We start from the raw sequence: 22,724 nt of genomic DNA, 5'->3' as shown, positions 1-22,724 counted from the left end.
AAGAAAGTTGATTGAAAAATGATTTTAAATTTTTGATCACCGAAGTTAAAGAAATTAAATTCAAATATGATTCCAAATTGTGATTGAAAAATTGTTCTCAGTTATTGATCATCAAAAGCAAACAAGTTTTATTATTCTCTATGTTCATTTTTATAAAATCTTAAAATTTATTCATCAAAGTTATTCGAAAATGATTTCAAAAAGTGATCGAAAAATGATTTTCAGTTTTTGATCATTAAAAGTAATCTTATTTTATTATTTATTTTGTTCAACTGTATGAAAACTCAGTATTTATTCGCAAGGAGTAATCAAATTGTATTGATATGAAGGAAAGTTCAAAAATTTATCATCTAAATGCTGTGTGGAATACGTTAAATGACGAACACTTTTGTCTACATGTGTATATATTTTTTCTAACTTCATGATTGAAAAAATGTGTGCACGTGAAAAAAAAAGATTTTAAATGAAAAGTAAAATTTTAACAAGTATAAAATTTATTGTTCAAAGATAGTCGGAAAAGATTCAGAAAGCTGATTGAAAACTGATTAAAAATTTTTGATAACCTAAAGTAAACAAATTTTAATTTATAGTGAATTTGAAATTAGAAAACTGTATGCTTTGTCAAAAATTGCTGTTTATTTTACGATTTTATGTTTTTGTAATTTTATTAAAGAAGAGCATTTGTAATATTAAGTACACATGTACGTACTTTTATTAAAAATTATACATATACATACAAACTGCTTTAATGAGCCACATATTTGGAATTCAAATGTAAGTTATTCTTCTACTATCACTTATTCCTCTAATTCCATTTTTTTCTTTTGCGTCAGCAACCGCTCGGGCTCCTTCTTAACAACTGGTAATATGTCAGTAGGTTCATTTTGTTTTTGTTCGGCTAACTTAAGTAAAGCTTGAAAATCCATTAGTGGTGGGGCAGTGGTTTTCGATTCTTTCTACGCTGTTGTTCTTCTCCACGCTTCTTTCGTTCCTCTTCCAATCGTTCAGCTTCTGGATCATAAAGTGTTTTCGAAGAGCTCGAAGAATGCGGGTGGACTATGCTTGATTCTTTATTGCTACTACTATTACTTGTAGATGTACTTGCGGTGGACGTGATGCTCCTTGTACGCTGCGCTCAATTTCGCATATCAATGCTGCCTTAACGCACGCTTTCGTGCCTGAGAGGTCTTTAGGAGATTGTGGACGACTTTGTGCAAATCCTTTATCCTCCTTGACGTGTTTTACCTAGAATAAAGACAATGGTTTATTAAATTTTACTTATTCAAAGGTATTCACATAATTTTTACCTTTTCAATATATTTTGCACAGAAAGCATTGGCTTCTGTCGTCACCGATAAACGCACTTTCATAAACTTCAAAAAAGGAAAGTGGGAAGAATATAAATCTTTTACAGACAACCGCTTTGCTGCCCTCCCTATCCCGACTGATGCCCGCCAAGGGGAGCGTGCCTTCCGTAAGGTCATTGAATCCGCCTCGGCACGTTTCATTCCCGCCAGGAGAATTCCCGAAATCAGGCCCCACTTCCCGGCGGAGGCCGCAAACTTAGCGAGAGAACGTGACCTTATAAGACAGCTTGATCCAGGCGACCCCCAAATAAGGGATATAAACCAACGCATCAGATTGCTTGCGGGCGAAATGGGAGGAGCACCTAAGAGGTTGTAACCTCTCTACCGGTGTGGGTAAACTTTGGTCCACCGTAAAGTCCCTATCGAATCCGACTAAGCACAAAGACAAAGTTTCCATCGCCTTTGGCGACAAAGTGCTGTCGGATGCGAAAAAATGCGCGAGCGCTTTCTGCCGCCAATATATAATGCATCCTACGGTCGACAAAGATAGACGGAGAGCCAATAGACACGCACATAAACACAAATTCAGCGCGTCACCAATCACCATCACCTCTAAAGAGATTGAGGACGCCATTGGTCGCGCTATACCATCCAAAGCAGTGGGCCCAGACGGCATAGCCATGCCGATGCTTAAAAGCCTAGGGAAAGAGGGTTTCAAATATTTAGCGCATGTCTTCAACCTGTCTCTTTCCACCTTTGTCATACCCGAGAAATGGAAAATGGCCAAGGTGGTCCCGCTACTAAAGCCTGGGAAACCAGCCGTATGAAGCGAAAAAACACAAGCAGGTCCTCAGTGAACTCCACAAACAGGCGTCATACCTCTATGCCAGGAATTGCCAGGTGCATCCTGTACTCAAAGAACAATACCCTAAAATTGCAGAAGAGGAACGCACACTCCCCAGGGAAACGCGTGTCACTCTTGCTCAACTTCGTTCTGGATACTGTAACAGGTTAAACTCTTACCTATCCAGAATCAACCCCGACATACAAAATGTATGCCCCGCTTGCAATGTGTCCCCACATGACACCAACCATCTCTTTAATTGTAATGTGGAACCAACGCCTCTAACACCCCTTTCCTTATGGTCCACCCCTGTTGAAACAGCAAGTTTCCTTGGACTCCCGTTAGAGGATATTGATGACAATTTCTGATCGTTCGCGGCTGTTAGGTGGGGCGGAGCATTGCTACAACAAGAATTTTAAGTGCAGGACTTAAGTTGATATTTTACTAAATTTGGAAATTAAAATCTTATATTTCATAAACTAAGAGTTTCCTAGAGCTGCGGACGATAATTTTGTGATTTTTAGGACCCCCTCTACCCCTACAAATCAACAAAAGTTTGAAAATCGTGGCACCTTATTCAAAATATTCCCCATTTTTAATACTACGGAACTTTATTTTATTTATTCGACATCTCAGAGAAGCAAACCGATAACAAATTTATCGATAACTAACATTCCTAACAATATAACAACACAGAACCCAGTCTATACTTTATAAATTCAACGGTATAATTTTTGTGTTGCACCACAACTCTATTTTAATTTTCTGCTTAATCGATATCAGGTATTTTTTTTGCAAGCAAGCTTAAAAAAACGTTTCAACTAGCTAAACAGTTTCATTATGGCAAAACCATACAGATGGTTACCTTTTTTAGCTGCTTTCACATTTCTCCTTCTAGCGCAGTATGTTTTTCACACTCAACCAAAGAATTACAAAAACAAAATACATGAAATGCGTGTGTTTGTTTGTATGCATGTTACCCTGCCCATAGTGTACAAGTACAAGTGTGGTCACTAAGCAATAAACGCCAAAACTACTAACAGCCTTGCTCACCTGATGGAAATCTCAGGTCTAGAGTCGCATTTTTGGTCTCAAGTACAACAATTTGCGCTGGGTTGCATTCGATAGTGAAAAATAATTAAGTAATGTTAAAAGGTGAAATGATTCTGAATATTTTCAAAAACTTTAAATATAGCAAATAAATGTCTATAATATAAATTATATAATTATAAATACATTTTTAAAGTTTAACTTAAGTTTTACCCGGGTTACAATTTATTTTTGCAAAAGTTTTACTAACGTGTTAAAGATTTTAAAAGATTCTTCAAAATGCAACAATGTGCGTAAAAGCAACTTGAAAATGCAACACGGCGTATTTTTGTAAACATTTGTTTATACTTTTTTATTTGGTAAGTTAATTCATTTTTCATTATTCAATATTTCTTTACATGTTACTTATATGTTCAAATTAATTTTTTTAGGCTTTCCACAAAAGAAAATTGATCGCCAAATCAACGAAGGGGTTCTTGCCAAGCAATTTTACTGCCCTAATCTACAATCGGTTATTTGAATTATGAACAACTCCAAATCAAGTTTCCAGCAGAATTGGATCTATGGGTTGGTGAAACTTGGAGATTGGACAAATATTAAATGACGTGGACATTACAGACAATCCAATATTATTGCACTGCGAGCTGGGTACACTTGTGGGACTCCCTGTATCAGTTTTTATGCACAGTAAATTGGAGGAGCAGCCTTATGAAGTAATGGAAGCAGATCAGTTATATCGAGATTTCTGCTTCAAAGGACTGAAATGTAGTGTGAATTTTTATACGCAGCAAAGAGTGGAGGTAAGAGTAGAGATACCTATGCCATTTATATGTATTCATTAACTTTTACTTATAGGATGTACGACGAGAAATGCATATTTTGCGGAAAATTCTTTCAGGTGGCAGCTTAGCCTTTTGCTTGGAATCTACAAAATTTTTTTTGACAATCTGAGGAGCCCAGGGCCAGGGTATTATCAATGATACCTTCATAGCAGTGATGGCAGTTAGTAAAGCAATCAGAAGTGCGATGGTACAAGTGAAAATGTGGAGAAGAAAAATAAAAAGAAAAGCGGAATTGCGACTTTACCATTAGCAAGCGTTTTTGATATTTGAGGTATCAATGTGCTTCGCTGCAAGACACGAGAACGAAACATGGCAGACAGTGGGAACGGCAGCATAGGTACTCCGCCACCGGCAGTTGCTATGTGTGTAAAACGAGAGGAAGACAAAGTTTGCGTACCACTAGAAATCGAAGCAATGGATATCCTTTGCAAAAATACAAAAGTAAGCCGACTGTATGATATACTTATTGAGAGCATATGTCGTTCGCTATGTTTATTCCAACAAAGTATGGTAAATTAGCTGGAAGAAACTACAGAAAAGCCGCAGTTACTTATTCCCTCTAGGTATCACTTTTTTCCTCAGGTATGTATTTAGTATTGTAGTTCCTTTTTTTAAATTAAATGATAAATTTAACGCAAGAATTTGGTCACTTTATCGGATGATGAACTAGGATACTGGAAAAACGTAAAAAGTTGCACCGTCATTTTGGCTTACCCGTAACGCCCATATTTTCGTCGTGCCAACCGCTGTATATTCCGTAAGGAATTGGGAGAATCAACACCCTTAGTGAACACACATATTGGGTTGCGCCCTAGTGACGTTATTGATGGCAAACAATATCTTATTCAAGGAAACTATCAATAATATCATTATCATGCTACTTCTGGTGCCGATGTTGCAACGTTAGCTTCCGGCTTAGCTATGCATTTCCAAACAGAAGGTACGCCAATTATGATAGCTGGTGGTGTGTTGGCACATACTATTATTGGCATTGATTACTGCTCACAAACAGGAAAAGTAAAATTTTTGATATTGGATCCTCATTACACGGGTGGCGATGATTTACAAGCGATACAGGCAAAAAGTTGGTGTCGTTGGAAGGGTGGAGACTTTTGGGATAAAGAGAGCTATTATAATCTATGCATGCCTCAGAGGCCAATAAAGTTTTAAGAGCGCTGAATTGGATGTTATCTTTGTTGAACTTTAATTGTTTTAGAGTAATATTCGACTGCTTTTCACGGTCATATTCGTGAACATATTTCAATCGTTTTGGTTGAGATTTTTGAATGCGATCATCATGATTTATTCTTCATATCTCATACAAACTAAGATACTACATGATAATCATACTTCATCAGGGGAAGAAGGCATGCGGAAGTGAGCTACTTGAACCAAAGGTAAGTCGCAAATAAACTTGACTGATATACACCTGCGACTACAACATCCACCATCAGTTATGATCGTCAATATCTTAAAAAACGATAAGGTACGGGATGTTGAAGCCGTATTCAGGTATGTCAGGAGAGTTTCACTTACCTGGGGTTCAAATAGCTCACAAACTTTGTATTGCCGTCGCGGAGACCAGAACATCTAGGAAAGTGGCACCGTCCATGGCAGGAGCTGCTAAGGTGCAGACTACGGAACGTCCTAGGACGTGAACAGCAAGGAGTACAAAAGATTTATAGAAGTTACGTGGACGTCTGGTTTTGGGGTCTAGCCCAGAAAAACCTGTCCGATGAAACCATACCTTACACGAGACACACTGACAAGAGTATGACCGTCCTAAAAAGATTCTTTTCCGGCAGATGCAGCAAAACCATTTCTCAGGACCGAGGTCAGGAGACGGACCCGGATTGGATTCGAAGCCTTCCCGGAGTAAGAGAGTATGGAGCAGTCCTGCTGCAAGGAGCTGCTGAGAGGATGACAATTTGTGGGAGGAACGCAACAAATTAAATGGGGTCACACTGAGATGACAGTCCTTGGTCGGGAAAAATCCCGAGTCGCTCCGGTACATAGAACCGACTGCCTTGGGAAGCGCTGAAAGTGATGAACGTATTCTGTGCCTAACTTTCTCGCGCTCTTTGCCAAATTTTATTTTAGTATACTCAAGTAGGCATACTTACCCATTGTATTTTCTATAAATACGAGTTCTCCGACCCCAGCAGACGACATACAACCCGATGCCATGACTCCGCCACAGTGTTTAACCGTAGTTAGAATATTCTTTGGATGTAATGTGGTTTTCTGCCTTCTCTAAACCAAAGCACGCCCATCTGATCGGTAAACACAGAACTCACTCTCATCGGAAAATATCACCTTGTCCCAAAACCCAATTTTCACGGTTATATGCTCTTGAGCAAATGAAAGTCGCTTAACTCGTTGGCGGTGGAGTCATGGTATGGGGTTGTATGTCGTCACAACTTCCGTACATCGGTTCCATCCAGTATGTCTTTTCTGGGAAGTCGCATCTAGAGAAATGCTAGAAGACATCTTAGGTTAGCAGCAGCATTTATATTACTTTTTGTCTTGAATATGTGTTGTATATTTGTAATTTTTTTGGATGTTTTGATTGAAAAATTGTGAGCTAATGAAGAAAAATCAAATTTTCAATGAGAAGTATAGTTTTAACAAGTAAAAAATGCATCATTTATTCAAGAAAGGTAGTCTGCAATTATTAAGAAAGTTGATTGAAAAATGATTTTAAATTTTTGATCACCGAAGTTAAAGAAATTAAATTCAAATATGATTCCAAATTGTGATTGAAAAATTGTTCTCAGTTATTGATCATCAAAAGCAAACAAGTTTTATTATTCTCTATGTTCATTTTTATAAAATCTTAAAATTTATTCATCAAAGTTATTCGAAAATGATTTCAAAAAGTGATCGAAAAATGATTTTCAGTTTTTGATCATTAAAAGTAATCTTATTTTATTATTTATTTTGTTCAACTGTATGAAAACTCAGTATTTATTCGCAAGGAGTAATCAAATTGTATTGATATGAAGGAAAGTTCAAAAATTTATCATCTAAATGCTGTGTGGGATACGTTAAATGACGAACACTTTTGTCTACATGTGTATATATTTTTTCTAACTTCATGATTGAAAAAATGTGTGCACGTGAAAAAAAAGATTTTAAATGAAAAGTAAAATTTTAACAAGTATAAAATTTATTGTTCAAAGATAGTCGGAAAAGATTCAGAAAGCTGATTGAAAACTGATTAAAAATTTTTGATAACCTAAAGTAAACAAATTTTTATTTATAGTGAATTTGAAATTAGAAAACTGTATGCTTTGTCAAAAATTGCTGTTTATTTTACGATTTTATGTTTTTGTAATTTTATTAAAGAAGAGCATTTGTAATATTAAGTACACATGTACGTACTTTTATTAAAAATTATACATATACATACAAACTGTTTTAATGAGCCACATATTTGGAATTCAAATGTAAGTTATTCTTCTACTATCACTTATTCCTCTAATTCCATTTTTTTCTTTTGCGTCAGCAACCGCTCGGGCTCCTTCTTAACAACTGGTAATATGTCAATAGGTTCATTTTGTTTTTGTTCAGCTAACTTAAGTAAAGCTTGAAAATCCATTAGTGGTGGGGCAGTGGTTTTCGATTCTTTCTACGCTGTTGTTCTTCTCCACGCTTCTTTCGTTCCTCTTCCAATCGTTCAGCTTCTGGATCATAAAGTGTTTTCGAAGAGCTCGAAGAATGCGGGTGGACTATGCTTGATTCTTTATTGCTACTACTATTACTTGTAGATGTAATTGCGGTGGACGTGATGCTCCTTGTACGCTGCGCTCAATTTCGCGTATCAATGCTGCCTTAACGCACGCTTTCGTGCCTGAGAGGTCTTTAGGAGATTGTGGACGACTTTGTGCAAATCCTTTATCCTCCTTGACGTCTTTTACCTAGAATAAAGACAATGGTTTATTAAATTTTACTTATTCAAAGGTATTCACATAATTTTTACCTTTTCAATATATTTTGCACAGAAAGCATTGGCTTCTGTCGTCACCGATAAACGCACTTTCATAAACTTCAAAAAAGGAAAGTGGGAAGAATATAAATCTTTTACAGACAACCGCTTTGCTGCCCTCCCTATCCCGACTGATGCCCGCCAAGGGGAGCGTGCCTTCCGTAAGGTCATTGAATCCGCCTCGGCACGTTTCATTCCCGCCAGGAGAATTCCCGAAATCAGGCCCCACTTCCCGGCGGAGGCCGCAAACTTAGCGAGAGAACGTGACCTTATAAGACAGCTTGATCCAGGCGACCCCCAAATAAGGGATATAAACCAACGCATCAGATTGCTTGCGGGCGAAATGGGAGGAGCACCTAAGAGGTTGTAACCTCTCTACCGGTGTGGGTAAACTTTGGTCCACCGTAAAGTCCCTATCGAATCCGACTAAGCACAAAGACAAAGTTTCCATCGCCTTTGGCGACAAAGTGCTGTCGGATGCGAAAAAATGCGCGAGCGCTTTCTGCCGCCAATATATAATGCATCCTACGGTCGACAAAGATAGACGGAGAGCCAATAGACACGCACATAAACACAAATTCAGCGCGTCACCAATCACCATCACCTCTAAAGAGATTGAGGACGCCATTGGTCGCGCTATACCATCCAAAGCAGTGGGCCCAGACGGCATAGCCATGCCGATGCTTAAAAGCCTAGGGAAAGAGGGTTTCAAATATTTAGCGCATGTCTTCAACCTGTCTCTTTCCACCTTTGTCATACCCGAGAAATGGAAAATGGCCAAGGTGGTCCCGCTACTAAAGCCTGGGAAACCAGTCGTATGAAGCGAAAAAACACAAGCAGGTCCTCAGTGAACTCCACAAACAGGCGTCATACCTCTATGCCAGGAATTGCCAGGTGCATCCTGTACTCAAAGAACAATACCCTAAAATTGCAGAAGAGGAACGCACACTCCCCAGGGAAACGCGTGTCACTCTTGCTCAACTTCGTTCTGGATACTGTAACAGGTTAAACTCTTACCTATCCAGAATCAACCCCGACATACAAAATGTATGCCCCGCTTGCAATGTGTCCCCACATGACACCAACCATCTCTTTAATTGTAATGTGGAACCAACGCCTCTAACACCCCTTTCCTTATGGTCCACCCCTGTTGAAACAGCAAGTTTCCTTGGACTCCCGTTAGAGGATATTGATGACAATTTCTGATCGTTCGCGGCTGTTAGGTGGGGCGGAGCATTGCTACAACAACAACAGTGAAAAGGTAATGCAGCGGGAACTATTTGCACCGCCTAGCACATGGTCATGTAAAATTCGCCATTTGAAATCATGATAGATGGCAAACTATTAGTGGCTCAGAATGTAGTAGAAATGAACTAGTTTTGAACTAGAGATTCTCCTTATACCTATATGACACTACTTTATTTTCTCTGTATTTTTCTATTATATTTTTTGTCGCCTTCCCTCCTAATATGATTTCACGACCGGTGTGTGTAAACTAAATTCCCAAAACCGAACGAAATACAAGGAAATTGCAATCTAAAAACATTACAATTGCGCTTTAATTGTTTTATTACTATTTACTTATTATTATTTACTACTAGAAGACCCGGCAGACGTTGTCCTGCCCTGAATTTGACCAATTTGCATACATTTTAATAAGCCTTTTCCGTCTGACTCTGCCCACATTCTAGGGGTACCCGCGTCCGCGTTTTGGCCTATATCTCGAGACCATAGTCACCCAGGGGTATGAAAATTACCCTCTATTAAAGCACTCATCAACAGCTTTCATTTGATATCAATATTCTATAAACACATTCTAGGGGTACCCGGGTCCACTTTTTGGCCTATTGCTCAAGACCCTAGTCACCCAGGGGTATGAAAATTACCCTCTACTAAAGCACTCATCAACAGCTTTCATTTGATATCCATATTCTATAAACACACTCTAGGGGTACCAGGGTCCACGTCTTGGCCTATATCTCGAGACCCTAGTCACCCAGTCACCTATCCTATGTTTCAAGTTAGATCAAATTACACACGGGGTGCAAAACAAATTCAAAATCGGTTCAGTAGTTTAGGAGTCCATTGGCCTCAATTGTGTGACACGTGTTTTTTATATATTAAGATTATGTATTTTCTGGAAAGCCGAAGGTGGAGAAATGGTTGCGGAAATCTTCGGCCACGAGCAGCATTTGCATTATATTGTCTTGAAGAATATCTTAATAATAAAATTTTTAAATACACATTTTTTCTGAACTTCATGATTGAAAAAATGTGTGTTTGTGAAAGAAACAAGATTTTCAATGAAAATTAAAATTTTAACAAGTAAAAAATTCAATATTCAGTCAACAAATATGGTCAGAAAAGATTCAGAAAGCTGAATTAAAAATGATTATAAATTTTTGATCACCCAAAGTACACACATTTGATTCAAATATGTTTCCAAAATCTGACTGAAAAGCTATATTCAGTTTTTGATCATCAAATGTAAGTATATTTGGTTATTCTTTTTGTTGGTTTTTATGAAATATTAAAATTTAATCATCAAAGGACTTCAAAAATTATGCCAAAAAGTTATCGAAAAATGTTTTTCAGTTTTTGATCATCAAAAGTATTCATATTTGATTATTTCTTTTGCTCAATTGTATGATAACTCATTATTTAGTCAGAAAGAGTAATCAAATTGAATTTATATGTTAGGAAATTCAAAATTCAATCATTTAAATGCTGAGTGGGCGAGTCAAAATAAAGTAGTGTCATACAGGTATTATGGTATGGTATGGTATGGAATTTAATTGAAAATTTATAAAATATAGTTGGTAAAAAGGTAAAAGTCTAGTTGAGGTGTCGAGTGCTAATAGGCGTCGAATCAAAAAGCAGAGAGGTGTCAGAACACATGCCTTGACCTCGACAACAATAATCCAAAGGCGGAAAATGAAAATTTTAACTAGCAACAAAAGATATTAAAGAAAAACACGAAAAATGATCCGAGAGTCCCTCCGAAACCGGGGGTGGTATTCATAGTATTTTTGCGAAGAACACTTTTTTGCATTGGAGGCCTGCGGCCGCGATTATAAAAAATTACCCTGACCGGTCCACCAATGGGGTGGCATCAAAATTAAATGCGTGCAAAATCTATTTGTACACAAAATTTTTGCACGCGTATTAGCAGTCGACCCCTCAACTAGACTTTTACCGGTAAAATTTTGTATAATATATAGAAAAAATTTAAACATTAATAGTCTACTCACATTTCTGCCTCCAATGGAAAGGCATATAGTGGAACTCCTAATCCACATCCACCGATGCATACTCTATTAACCATTTGTCTGGAATAAGAAAAATAAATAAATAGATTAACTTAAAAATCCAGACCATTTCATCATATATTTGTACATTTGTGAAATAACTTATGGTAATTCTTTACTTTAGCTCAGCGTTTTGATCCCAGGACCACGAACCAAGAGTGATCCTTCGGCCGCGTTTATAAAAAATTACCCTGGGTGGGTCCAACACCGGTTTGGAGACCAAAACTATAACGCGCAAAACACTTTTACCCACAGTTTTTCTTGTGGGTACTACAAAATCATCAAAATTACAACAACCATATTAAAATTTTCAATTTTGTTTACAAATATCTCCGAAACGAAATAAAGCTTTGAATTTCCGCCTTCGGATTCGTGATCCTGGGTCCAAAGCGCGTCTTTTGACACCTCTCCCGATATTTTTGGACGAGTTTTAGCAGTTGTGAGCTAAAGTAAAGAATTACCATAAGTTATTTCACAAATTTACAATATTTACATATCGCCGGCCTCTCGCCAGAAAAATGGTTCTTCGTCTTCTGACAACACTCTCGACATTTTTGGACGGAGTTTTATCTGTAAAGCATTAACCATGTTTCTGGCCATGTTGGCGGCGATATTTATGTTTAAAACTTACCTAATTGTTGTTGTTATTGTTGGGAAAATGTTGATATCTAAAATAAAACGAAATATTATTAGTATTACAGATAAACTTACAGAAATGTACATTTTAGAAATTGACAATAACTACATAATATAACACTTCATACAAATACCTACCGAATAAGTTTCCTTTGTTGCCTCTAGAAACCTGGAAAAGAAAAGAAATAAAGGAATATATTATTAAAATTCAATAATAATGTATAAATTAAATCTCACTTATACACTATTGTAGAAACGTGGAAATAAATTTTTGTAATTTCGTGTATGTATGTGTGCAAATTCACATAACAGGGTTGCTTCAAAAAGGTTCAACGCTAAAAATTTAGAAACTTGGACGAGTTTTAGCAGTTGTGAGCTAAAGTAAAGAATTACCATAAGTTATTTCACAAATTTACAATATTTACATATCGCCGGCCTCTCGCCAGAAAAATGGTTCTTCGTCTTCTGACAACACTCTCGACATTTTTGGACGGAGTTTTATCTGTAAAGCATTAACCATGTTTCTGGCCATGTTGGCGGCGATATTTATGTTTAAAACTTACCAAATTGTTGTTGTTGTTGTTGGGAAAATGTTGATATCTAAAATAAAACGAAATATTATTAGTATTACACATAAACTTACAGAAATGTACATTTTAGAAATTGACAATAAGTACATAATATAACACTTCACACAAATACCTATCGAATAAGTTTCCTTTGTTGCCTCTAGAAACCTGGAAAAGAAAAGAAATAAAGGAATATATTATTAAAATTCAATAATAATGTATAAATTAAATCTCACTTATACACTATTGTAGAAACGTGGAAATAAATTTTTGTAATTTCGTGTATGTATGTGTGCATATTCACATAACAGGGTTGCTTCAAAAAGTTCAACGCTAAAAATTTAGAAACTTGTCAACTCAAATATTTATATTCTGTATAAAAAGTTTTGACAAAATAACTTTTTTAATTCTTATATCGGCATATATAATTCTAAATATCGGCATATTTGTAGAAATGTAGAACGATTTGATGTATTTTATGTTAATTTTTATTTGCTTTTCATGAAATTATGTTTTATGTGTCGGTGTTATGCCAATTTCACACATAAACTTAGGCAAGGTGCACACGAGGCTACGCGTCATAGACGCGTACAAGATATTTCATATAGCTACAATTTCTCTACGCCTCAAGATCTGCACACGTAGCTACTTTCTAGCGTCGCTACAAAAAGCAAACAATTATTAAAAAAAATTTAAATTAAATTTCTTCAGCTTTATCCGTCCCCGAAACCAAAGGAAAATAGGTATTAAACGTTGTTTGCATCCCCGTGCCTTTGTAAATTATGAAAGGCAATTTTAAACCACCGCAGACTAGATAAAAAGGCTATTTCTAGTTTCCAACACTATTTAGCCTTTTAAACGCTTCAACAATGTCTAACCAAGCTGTTGTGGTATTTAATACTCTTTTTTGCTTTGGTAATATACCTTTCACGCACTTTTATTAACTAAAGTAACATTTTTTAACTAATTACACAAATTTGCATACAAAAAAATGTAAACAAACATCTTGTTCTTCCTTTTTTTCAAGCGTACGTACGCTCAGCGACCAACATTGCTGTACGCTTAGCTGCACGAAAATTTCATGCTTTGTCGCTTTCATGCAGCTGACGCCCCGTATGCAGATCTCCATTTAAATACGTGTGTTCGGCATCAAAGCGTACAAATTTCGCCTGCAGCGTCTATAACGCGTAGCCTCGTGTGCACCTTGCCTTAATGAAATAATTAATAAACTTTTCTCCATTAAAGACCTAATTGAACTCAATCTTCCATACAAAATACAAATTTTTAATTATCTTATTATTGCTTAGAATAATTTACAAAAAATAGAAAAACACGAAAAAATTCTAAATTTAATTTTCGCTGCATTTGCTGCAAAAGATAATATGGCTTTTTCGAAATTAGTCACATATTTGGTTAGGAGCAACATCTATGGGTAGTTCCGCATGCATTTTATTTTGATTGTATTTATAGTTAAAAAGAAAACGGCCGCTTTCAATTTTAACTATTTTTTCTAAAAACGAATTATTTTTTGGGGCTGTTGACAGATGTTCGCTTAATGAAACAAAAGCGCCTGTATGAAAAGGGAAACTTAATTATTTCATTAAATAGAATTGTGATTTGATTAAGTTTCTGTGGGAAAACCGTATTAGGCGGTTGAAATGAAGTGAAATTATAAAACTTTGCAATTCTTGGGTGTTGTGGCGAAATAATGCGCTAAACTAGATTCACTTATTGAACATATAACTGAAAGTGATGTGAAATTATTATTTAACAAATAATTTTGTTTACCACCACGGCAGCCAACCATATAATTGAGCCATGGCAGGAAAAGTAAAAAAAACCCTCAGGAAAAAGAGTGAAATTTTTCATGTGAAATTTTTCCGCCACGAAATAAAGTGAAAAAAATTGTGCACCACAGCAACACTTTTGCGCCTACATAAACCCTGTTTCAGTGTTTTACGATTTTGCACAAAACACTTTTTTACCGTTTTCAACGAAACCAACGACAACAACCCAGAATTTCCCGTTATGTTTTTCCGAAGTCCACCAATCGTCTCGACTTTTTCAATCATTCGGTAATGGTATCCATTTTGAATTCGCTGTCATTTTCGGTCTGCCGAATCCAGCGAGTGCCTGTCAGAATGCTTGACAGATAAGTCAACACACTTGTACTTGTACACTATGGCGTTGACTTCTTTCTGACAGGCACTCGCTTAAGTGAGCATAACGGGAAAATCTGGGTTGCCATTGTTGTTTCGGTTGAAAACGGGTTCTGTGCAGAGACGTAAAAGATTGAAACAGGGTTTATGTAGTCACAAAAGTGTTGCTCCTGTTCCACAGCATTTTAATTTTAGATCATGGCGAAGAGTGTTCAGTTCAGAGTTATTTATTTTCATTAAAAGTTTAATTTATTACGGAGGGTTACTCCTTTAAGTGTAAAAAGCTGAGAAAACGTAGAGTTTTTCTAATTATTGTGAAAAACTTTTTAATTTGAATTTCTGTACCAAAGTTTACTATACTTGTGTAACACAAGAATATGGAGGTCAATTCCTTAACTATGAAAAACTGAAAAATGTACACTTATTGAAAACTCATTTGCACACACAATTTACACTTTGAATTTAGTTGTGTTTTTATTCACAAAATTTTGAAACTAAAAACAAAATTTTCATTTGTCAGAAAAAATAAAGAAAAAACGGCCTAATGTCAAAAAACCCTATCGAAATACAAACTGGCTTGTTTGTTTTTAATGAACTACTTTGTATTTTTCTTGTATTTCGTGGGTTTTTATCAGGCATGCTTAACCAACGAAACGATATCATTTCGTTACGATAATTAACGTTAATAAACGAAACAAAGTCACTTCGTTTCGTTTATTAACGTTAAGAACGTCAAATTAACGAAATGATTTTGTTTCGTTTTCTGCCATATCAAAACGAAATCAAATCGTTTATGTTGATTATTAATTTCAAACTATGCTGGCAAAGCTGATTGATGGCGGAGTCATTAAAGGTGAAAGCATTAGCCAAGCTGATTGCAACTTTTCTCATGCATTTTGACAGTACGAACATTTCTCAGAGTATTTTTGACATTACCACCAACATATTACACAAACAAATTACATAGATTTTGTGTGTATGTCCGCTCGCTGTTACCACCTTACGGCTTCACCATGGGCTATAGCATTGCCAGCACAATTCAAACACAAAGTATCACGTTTTTGTTAACGTTTTTAACGTTAACGAAATCTTTTCGTTTCGGTTAAAAACGAGATACAATTTATCTTGATAATTTCTCTATCGATAATATTTCAAAGTGTTTCAACGGCAACGGTGGAAATTTTTTGATAAACGATTAGCTTAACGTTAAGGTGCATCCCTGGTTTTTATATTATACCTTTATATTAAGTCGCTTTCATGTTTGTCGCCTCATTTCCATACGAATTTTTGACCGTCGGAAAAGTATTTTTCGGTAACCTCCCGGTAACCTCCCTCAAGTGTCTAGATACTTAGAGTATAGTTCAGATTTGGGAGAAATTACAATGCAAGTGAAAAAAAATCCGATAGGTGGCGCACGGGTCGAGATATACAGAAAATTTATTTTAAAATGGAAATTTTACGATCGAATTTTAACTAACTTCTCGGTGATCCAGAGACTTGAAACTTAGCACATAGTTTGCGAGTCGATGGCACTACAATTCGTGGAAAACAGAATGCCGCCAGGTGGCAGACAAATCGAGATAAACGAAAATCCCTGAAGAAACGCAGGGAATTTTGCGATCGATTTTTAGGTAACTTCCCGGTGAGCTAGAGACTTGGAACTTGGGCGTGAGTCAGAACCCGGTGACAATGCAATATTTGATCAAAAAATTTCGCTAGATGGCGCATGGATCGAGATATTAAGAAAATTAGTTTTGATTTGGGAATCTTTCAATCCATTTTTAACTAACTTTCCGGTGACCTAGAGACTTGAAACTTGGCACACAGTTCGAGGCTTGGTGACAATACAATCTACAGAAAACAAAATTCCGCTAGGTAGCGCGCTAAGTGAGATAACTACAAAACCTTGCAAAACGAGGGGAATCTTGCAACCGATTTTATAGTAACTTCCCAGTGAGCTGGAGATAAAGTAGTGTCATATAGGAGTTTGATTTGTTTGCACTTACAGCAACATTTTATTTGCAGGAGACTTTCACAGCTACAAAAATTAAGGCGGATTTACATAGACGCTTTGGCTGTGTTGCATTAATTAATTCATCTGTCGGGGGCGAAGTATCGAAAAATTTACATAAATGCTTTGGTTGCGTGCCTACGCTTTGACAACGCCGTACGAAAAACAATGAAACGACGTACGTTGTCATTGCTTTGAAGCGACCAAAGCGTTTATACAATTTTTCCCTTATGCATTTGTGTAAACAGCCTTAGAAGTGAAAATGTTACACGTGTGGCGCTTTATATTTTGAGTTTATTTTAAATAAATTTTGCTTTCCGTATGTTTCCAGGCTTCAAATCTTCTAGTATTCTTATTTCCGCGGAAATATATGGAACTATTTCATCTGTAAATACTACAAAGTTTTATTAAACTATTAAATGCAACTCAGCTTGAAGTACTCTTACGTACGAAAAATGCAACTCTAGACCTGAGATTTGCATTAGGTGAGCGAGGCTGTTTGTAGTTTTGACGTTTATCGCTTAGTTGACACACTTGTATAGGTACACTATGACCCCGCCGCCTTGCTGTTATTTTGTTATTTTTGTTTTGTTAAATCCCAAGAATTGCAGAATGTTCCAAATCAGCAAATCTTTTTAGTAAATTCTTTTTAATTTCCTCTTTGAAATTCAAAATTATTATATTCTTCCGTTTAATATTTTCAAAGACTTCATTGCCGCAATTTACTAATGGAATGACTTTGCTCGACGTAACGTAGCTGTCTCCAGATACTTCTTTTGTTAATTTTTCAAATGGACAAAGTAATTCTACAATTTCATTAAGACAGTCTATTTCGTGGCTTGAGATCACTGCGAGAGCTAGGGGTCTAGTCAAAAGTAGTGCTCCTACAATGGGCGCCAATTCAATGAACCGCTGTAACATGTAAGAGCATAAAGCTGCAGTCATTGGTGCCGCTTGTCGTATCGCTGTAGTCGTATCCCTAACGTAATCAGCTGTTTATGGTTACGACGGTAAACCAAAACCCAATTGGTTGGCTACGATACGGTTACGACCTTAGCGGCACCAATAATCGATTGCATTGATTCTCATAAGATTGGTCGAATCAGCTGTTATAAGGTTACCGATACGGTTACCGATAAAGCACCAATGTCTGCAGCTTAAGTTCCAACCTGTGCGATCATAGAGTATCAATTTTTTGATTTGACCTTTTAACACCATCTCCTTTTGTCATTTTCTTATTTCGTCGCTTGCACTAACACTCCTTTTTATGAACTTTACAATTTCTCGATCTTTATTTATCAAATCGGCCCAGTCCCTTGACTCGTCAATAGATGTGGTTACGACTAAATTAATCGTGTGCACAAAGCAAGGAATAATTCTTTTTTCTCCAAACATTTCACACGCGTTTTTTTCCTATAAATAGTTAGGAATGGACGATGTCGATGTTTCTCGATTTTTTATCCGATGTATCGTCTAGCAAAACATCGATGTTAACATCGATATTAATGGGGAAAACATCGATGTTTCGAAAACATCGATGTATGGTTTGCATCCCTATTCATCGATAACAACATTGATTTTCATTCTCGTCTAGGTCCAGTGAGTTAATTAGAATATTGGAGATTTTTAATCACAAATTCGTAAAAAATGGTAAATTTAACACATTGATATTAAGTTTTATGAAATCTAACTTTTGAAAATATATTTTAAGTCGCAAGAAGTCGAAGAAACTTTAAAACGTATCCAATCACATAAGGGTGTTGTCGGCACCATTGTTGTCAACAATGAAGGTAATGTAACACCAGTCCACCAAATTTACACATATTTACATGGAAACATTGTCGCTGCTTTTATTTGCTTACAGGTATTCCAGTAAAATCCACTTTGGACAACACAACTACGGTGCAATATGCTGGTCTTATGAGTCAACTTTCAGATAAAGCACGAAGTGTTGTGCGCGATTTAGATCCATCAAATGATCTTACCTTTTTGCGCGTACGTTCGAAGAAACATGAAATTATGGTTGCGCCCGATAAAGATTTTATATTAATAGTCATACAAAATCCAACAGATTAGATGCAGGATGCAATCAGGATGTCTAACCAATTGAAATCTTTCTATTTACATAGGTATTTATTGTGTTTCGACACTATGCCTTCAATATTAGATTCGCATATACAATACCATAATATACATATTAAATTTATTGTTTAAGATCTGCTTGCATATTATGTGATTAATTATTAGTTTTAATTTTGATACAAACTTATAACAGCCGAATGCAAATGCTTTAGAAAAAAAGAACTTATTAATTTTCATTATGCTTCAGAAGTTGTACTAATTTTCGGGATACTTTTGGATCAAATTATAATGAGTGTTAGGAGAGTTTGTTGAACAAACTCTTCCATTTGGCAATTCCACATCCACAGAATCGGAGACGTAAACCTATTGGTATATGTTCTCTGTACAGAATGCAAAAATTAATTCTACCACCTATAATGATTCTAATTGCACGTGATGGTTAAAGTCTAGAACATCCCCCGACTACTAATACGCAACATTGCTACAACAACAACAACTGATACGCATCCAAATATATCAAGAAGGGTCTCAAACGACGTGTCTTGATCAGGGCAACAATAATTCGAAGCAGGAAACGAAATATCTCAACTCGGCCAGGAAAAAATTATGTAGAAAGGTGTTTGCGCAGTTTTTATTCTTAAGGGGATGTTGAAAATGAGTGTCAATTTGATGCTGCAAAACGTTGGTGCGGCCTCGTTTGAAACCATCTTGGGCAAATATGTTTGTGTACTATAGGAGCAGTTGTTTTGCCTTACTCTAACAGTCTTTCTCTAGCCACTCCGTCCATGCCGTGATGTCATTTGAAAGATCAGTATTGATAGTTTAAACGTTTTCTTGGAGCTTTTCACAGTTAACAACTACTTCAACCTCTTGGCATCTTCCAAATATGTCTCCTTTGGTAAGTTTGAGTGGTGACTTGAACTCTTTGAGTACTCTTACGGGAATACGTCAATCTTGTTTAGTCTTAGCCAAGATTTTTCTACAAGTACATTCGGTATTGATTTGTTTGCTGCCTCGAAAATCCACAATTTGTTTGTCCCACAATCCCCATCAACCTTTGCCCAGAATACTGCCTCCGATTTTGGTGGTATTTGCTGGTTTTCTTACACCAGCACTCGTTTACTGCTGCAGCCTCTCTCATAGCCGAAATTAAGTGTTCTTATATCACATGTTGTTGTTGTTGTTATAGCGATTAGGTTACTCCCCGAAGGCTTTGGGGAGTGTTATCGATGTGATGGTCCTTTGTCGGATACAGATCCGATACGCTCCGGTAACACAGCACCATTAAGGTGCTGGCCCGACCATCTCGGGAACGATTTATATGGCCACATTAAACCTTCAGGCCATCCCTCCCTCCCCACCCCCAAGTTCCATGAGGAGCTGTGGTCGCCAGAGCCTCGTCTGTTAGTGAAACGGGATTCGCCGCTCGAAGGTAAGGTTGACAATTGGGTTTGGAGAAGCTATATATTGCGCTGGCAACCTGAAAAGGTTGCGCTACACAACCCCTTTGATCTGGTATCTTAGTCGCCTCTGACTACTGGTATACATACCGCGGGTATATTCTAACTCCCCCTAACTCGCTGGGGGATGCGGGCTTACTCAAAAGTGGCGCTGTTTCCTCAGCTAGTATATGTGATACCGTTTCAGCAAATGTTGACTTTTTATTTGCGTATGTAGCTCGCTTAGTTTCGACATCCCGTATTTCATTAATAAAGTTTTGAATTTTTAACCTTTTGGTGTATTCCACGGGTGCGTCAGCATTCGCCATATGTGCAAACCTTTCGACTTCTGACTCTCCTGCAAAGCCTCATTAGCTTTTTGGTAGCTGTAGGATTTCTGCAGCAGATAATTTCAATGCCACGAATAGTGCATAAACTTTATCTTCAGCATTCCAGTTGTTCACTAGATCTTTTCAAACATTTTTGTCCTCGAGCTGTAAAATTTTTGCATCCTGCTCTTCTAGTTTAGCAAAGAGCTGCGATGATACCTGTTCTGAAATTTATGCCGACATATCAGATATACGTGCCTTTTGCGCTTCCAGTTGAGATGCCATATATGTATGTCTTCTGTTCCTCCAATTGTGCTTCAATCTAAGATGTTATGCATCTACATAATGAGGCGAGAATACTCCCCATCAGGGAGAGAAATGCGATGCTAACCAAACAGTTCCTGTTGAATACCCAGATACCTGGGTATCCCAACAGACATCTGATTGATGAGCCAACGCCGCCTAGGGGCTTAAGAAGTCATCTCCGTAAGCATGATGCGGAAATACAGCACCTGAGAACTCAGCCGTATGAAGCAAAAAAACACAAGCAGGTCCTCAGTGAACTCCACAAACAGGCGTCGGACCTTTATGCCAGGAATTGCCCGGTGAATCCCGTACTCGAAGAACAGTACCCAAAACTTGCGGAAGAGGAACGCATACTCCCCAGGGAAACGCGAATCACTCTAGCTCAACTTCGTTCTGTATACTGTAACAGGCTAAACTCTTACCTATCCAGAATCAACCCCGACATACAAAATGTATGCCCCGCTTCCAATGAGTCCCCACATGACACCAACCATCTCTTTAATTGTAATGTGGAACCAACGCCTCTAACACCTTTTCATTGTTCCACAGCTGTTGAAACGGCAAGTTTCTTGGACTCCCGTTAGAGGATATTGATGAAAATCTGTGATGTTGTTGTTGTTGTTGTTGTTGTAGCAATGCTTCGCCCCACCTATCAGCCGCGACCGATCACAAATTGTCAAAGGACCATCAAGATCGATAACACTCCCTGCACCCTTCGGGGAGTGCAACACTCGCCTAAGTTTTTGAAAACTTTTTGTGTTGGTTTGGCGTTGCCGTTGTGTTGCCTATGGATTGAGAACATATCAAATAAAACATCTGGGCTCATAGTCAGCTAGTGAAGCAAGCGCTTAAGCGACGAAAGAGTGGAATGTATTTGACCCTTAAGATCCTGAATGATCTTTTAAGTTTCAGCTAAGGACAAAGTGTAGCGCTGATGCCGTTTCATGTCGCGCCAGTTAGTAACAAAAAACGTAGTAAAACCAACTTTACAGAAACCGGCGATAAACCCTCGATTTGGCATCACTGATTGTCAACATGTCATGCAAAATTTTTACAACCATGGGTTTTGTCAGGACAGCTGTAAATTTCGATATTCGATAACTAGTGTACATTCAAAAACGATCAAATATCAGATTTTGTCATTGGCTCGCCCCGTCTGTTACTGCATCGAATGTGCAAAGTTTCCATTTTTATTAGCATATCACAGTTACTTAAATTAAAAAACAAAAATGGCACCCAAATTATTATATTCTTCTCAACCAACAAAAACTGTGTAAGCAAAAGGTATGTGCTAAAATAAAAAAAGTGTTATATACGTGTGAAAAGTCATGTAGCTGTGAGACTTCGGTTCCGGAAGTCTAAATTTTTCAACCAAATGTGCTACTTTAGCTGATTAAAAAAGTGACTTCATTGTATTTAGAGGGAAACTAAATACGAATATATGTGAATATATTAACACAAATGATTTTTAAGTGTATATAGAATGTTAAATTGCAAAAAATGGTGCATAAAGTATTTGGAAAAAAATCTATATGTATTTGGTTTAAGAATGAAAAATTTAATCGGTCGCATCCAATAAAATCCCGACTGCAAGTTTTCGTTTCATCACGATTTATGTACATATTTACAATATCGACTGGTTTCGGTGTAAATATGTACATATGTATATACAAAGTGCGTGCAATACACATATACATAGATAGGAATCGAACGTAAACGCACGTATCTTGCTTTATCATTCATATATGTATATACATATGTATGCATATGCAGTTGTATATACCAAAGCACATATTCGGACACTGCTTATTTATATACATTTTATATACATACATATAATACAGTATAACCAAA

At 36.9% G+C, this 22,724-nt stretch overlaps 3 protein-coding genes, 1 long non-coding RNA gene and 1 pseudogene across 12 annotated transcripts in view; 3 read left to right on the top strand and 2 right to left on the bottom strand.

Annotated features, from left to right (window-relative positions):
• Nucleotides 1–18,119, bottom strand: part of LOC137243923 (dynein light chain roadblock-type 2-like) — a 55,474-nt gene extending 37,355 nt beyond the window's left edge. The window contains exons 1-8 of one of the 8 annotated variants that reach the window (XM_067772252.1): nucleotides 17,884–18,119; nucleotides 15,941–16,051; nucleotides 12,678–12,712; nucleotides 12,539–12,575; nucleotides 12,213–12,351; nucleotides 12,114–12,144; nucleotides 11,971–12,007; nucleotides 11,283–11,360 (exon numbers count right to left, since the gene is read on the bottom strand). In XM_067772252.1, the coding sequence (XP_067628353.1) occupies nucleotides 11,283–11,342 (60 nt within the window). In that variant the 5' untranslated portion in view covers nucleotides 11,343–11,360; nucleotides 11,971–12,007; nucleotides 12,114–12,144; ... (3 more) ...; nucleotides 15,941–16,051; nucleotides 17,884–18,119. Of the gene's footprint in view, nucleotides 1–7,173; nucleotides 7,964–8,025; nucleotides 8,249–11,282; nucleotides 11,361–11,427; nucleotides 11,784–11,970; nucleotides 12,008–12,113; nucleotides 12,145–12,212; nucleotides 12,352–12,538; nucleotides 12,576–12,677; nucleotides 12,713–15,940; nucleotides 16,242–17,883 lie in introns of those variants that run through there. The other 7 variants (XM_067772257.1, XM_067772256.1, XM_067772258.1 and 4 more) reach the window with 7 other exon arrangements.
• LOC137243925 (uncharacterized) lies at nucleotides 618–1,346 on the bottom strand. The gene is made up of 2 exons (XR_010950680.1): nucleotides 1,308–1,346; nucleotides 618–1,245 (listed from the first exon to the last, which is right to left on the bottom strand). It is a non-coding gene; the product is annotated as an uncharacterized lncRNA (long non-coding RNA).
• On the top strand, nucleotides 3,703–5,228 carry LOC137247266 (probable Ufm1-specific protease 2; annotated as a pseudogene).
• Nucleotides 18,120–18,240: 121 nt separating the features above from the next.
• On the top strand, nucleotides 18,241–19,032 carry robl (roadblock). Its single transcript, XM_067777537.1, has 3 exons — nucleotides 18,241–18,364; nucleotides 18,426–18,504; nucleotides 18,579–19,032. Exons 1-3 carry the CDS (start codon nucleotides 18,362–18,364, stop codon nucleotides 18,788–18,790), a joined length of 294 nt encoding a protein of 97 aa, XP_067633638.1. The 5' UTR covers nucleotides 18,241–18,361; the 3' UTR covers nucleotides 18,791–19,032.
• Nucleotides 19,033–21,992: 2,960 nt separating this feature from the next.
• LOC137243922 (transposable element Tc3 transposase) overlaps nucleotides 21,993–22,724 on the top strand; it is a 29,599-nt gene continuing 28,867 nt past the window's right edge. Inside the window, exon 1 of one of the 2 annotated variants that reach the window (XM_067772250.1) lies at nucleotides 21,993–22,143. The gene's annotated coding sequence lies outside the window, so the exon portion shown is untranslated. Of the gene's footprint in view, nucleotides 22,155–22,724 lie in introns of both variants that reach the window. The other variant, XM_067772249.1, reaches the window with a different exon arrangement.

This window comes from Eurosta solidaginis, chromosome 3 (assembly GCF_040869045.1).
Source record: "Eurosta solidaginis isolate ZX-2024a chromosome 3, ASM4086904v1, whole genome shotgun sequence".
In the NCBI taxonomy this organism is placed as follows: domain Eukaryota; kingdom Metazoa; phylum Arthropoda; class Insecta; order Diptera; family Tephritidae; genus Eurosta; species Eurosta solidaginis.
Note: the sequence above shows the minus strand (reverse complement) of the source record. Positions and strands in the feature narration are given on the sequence as shown.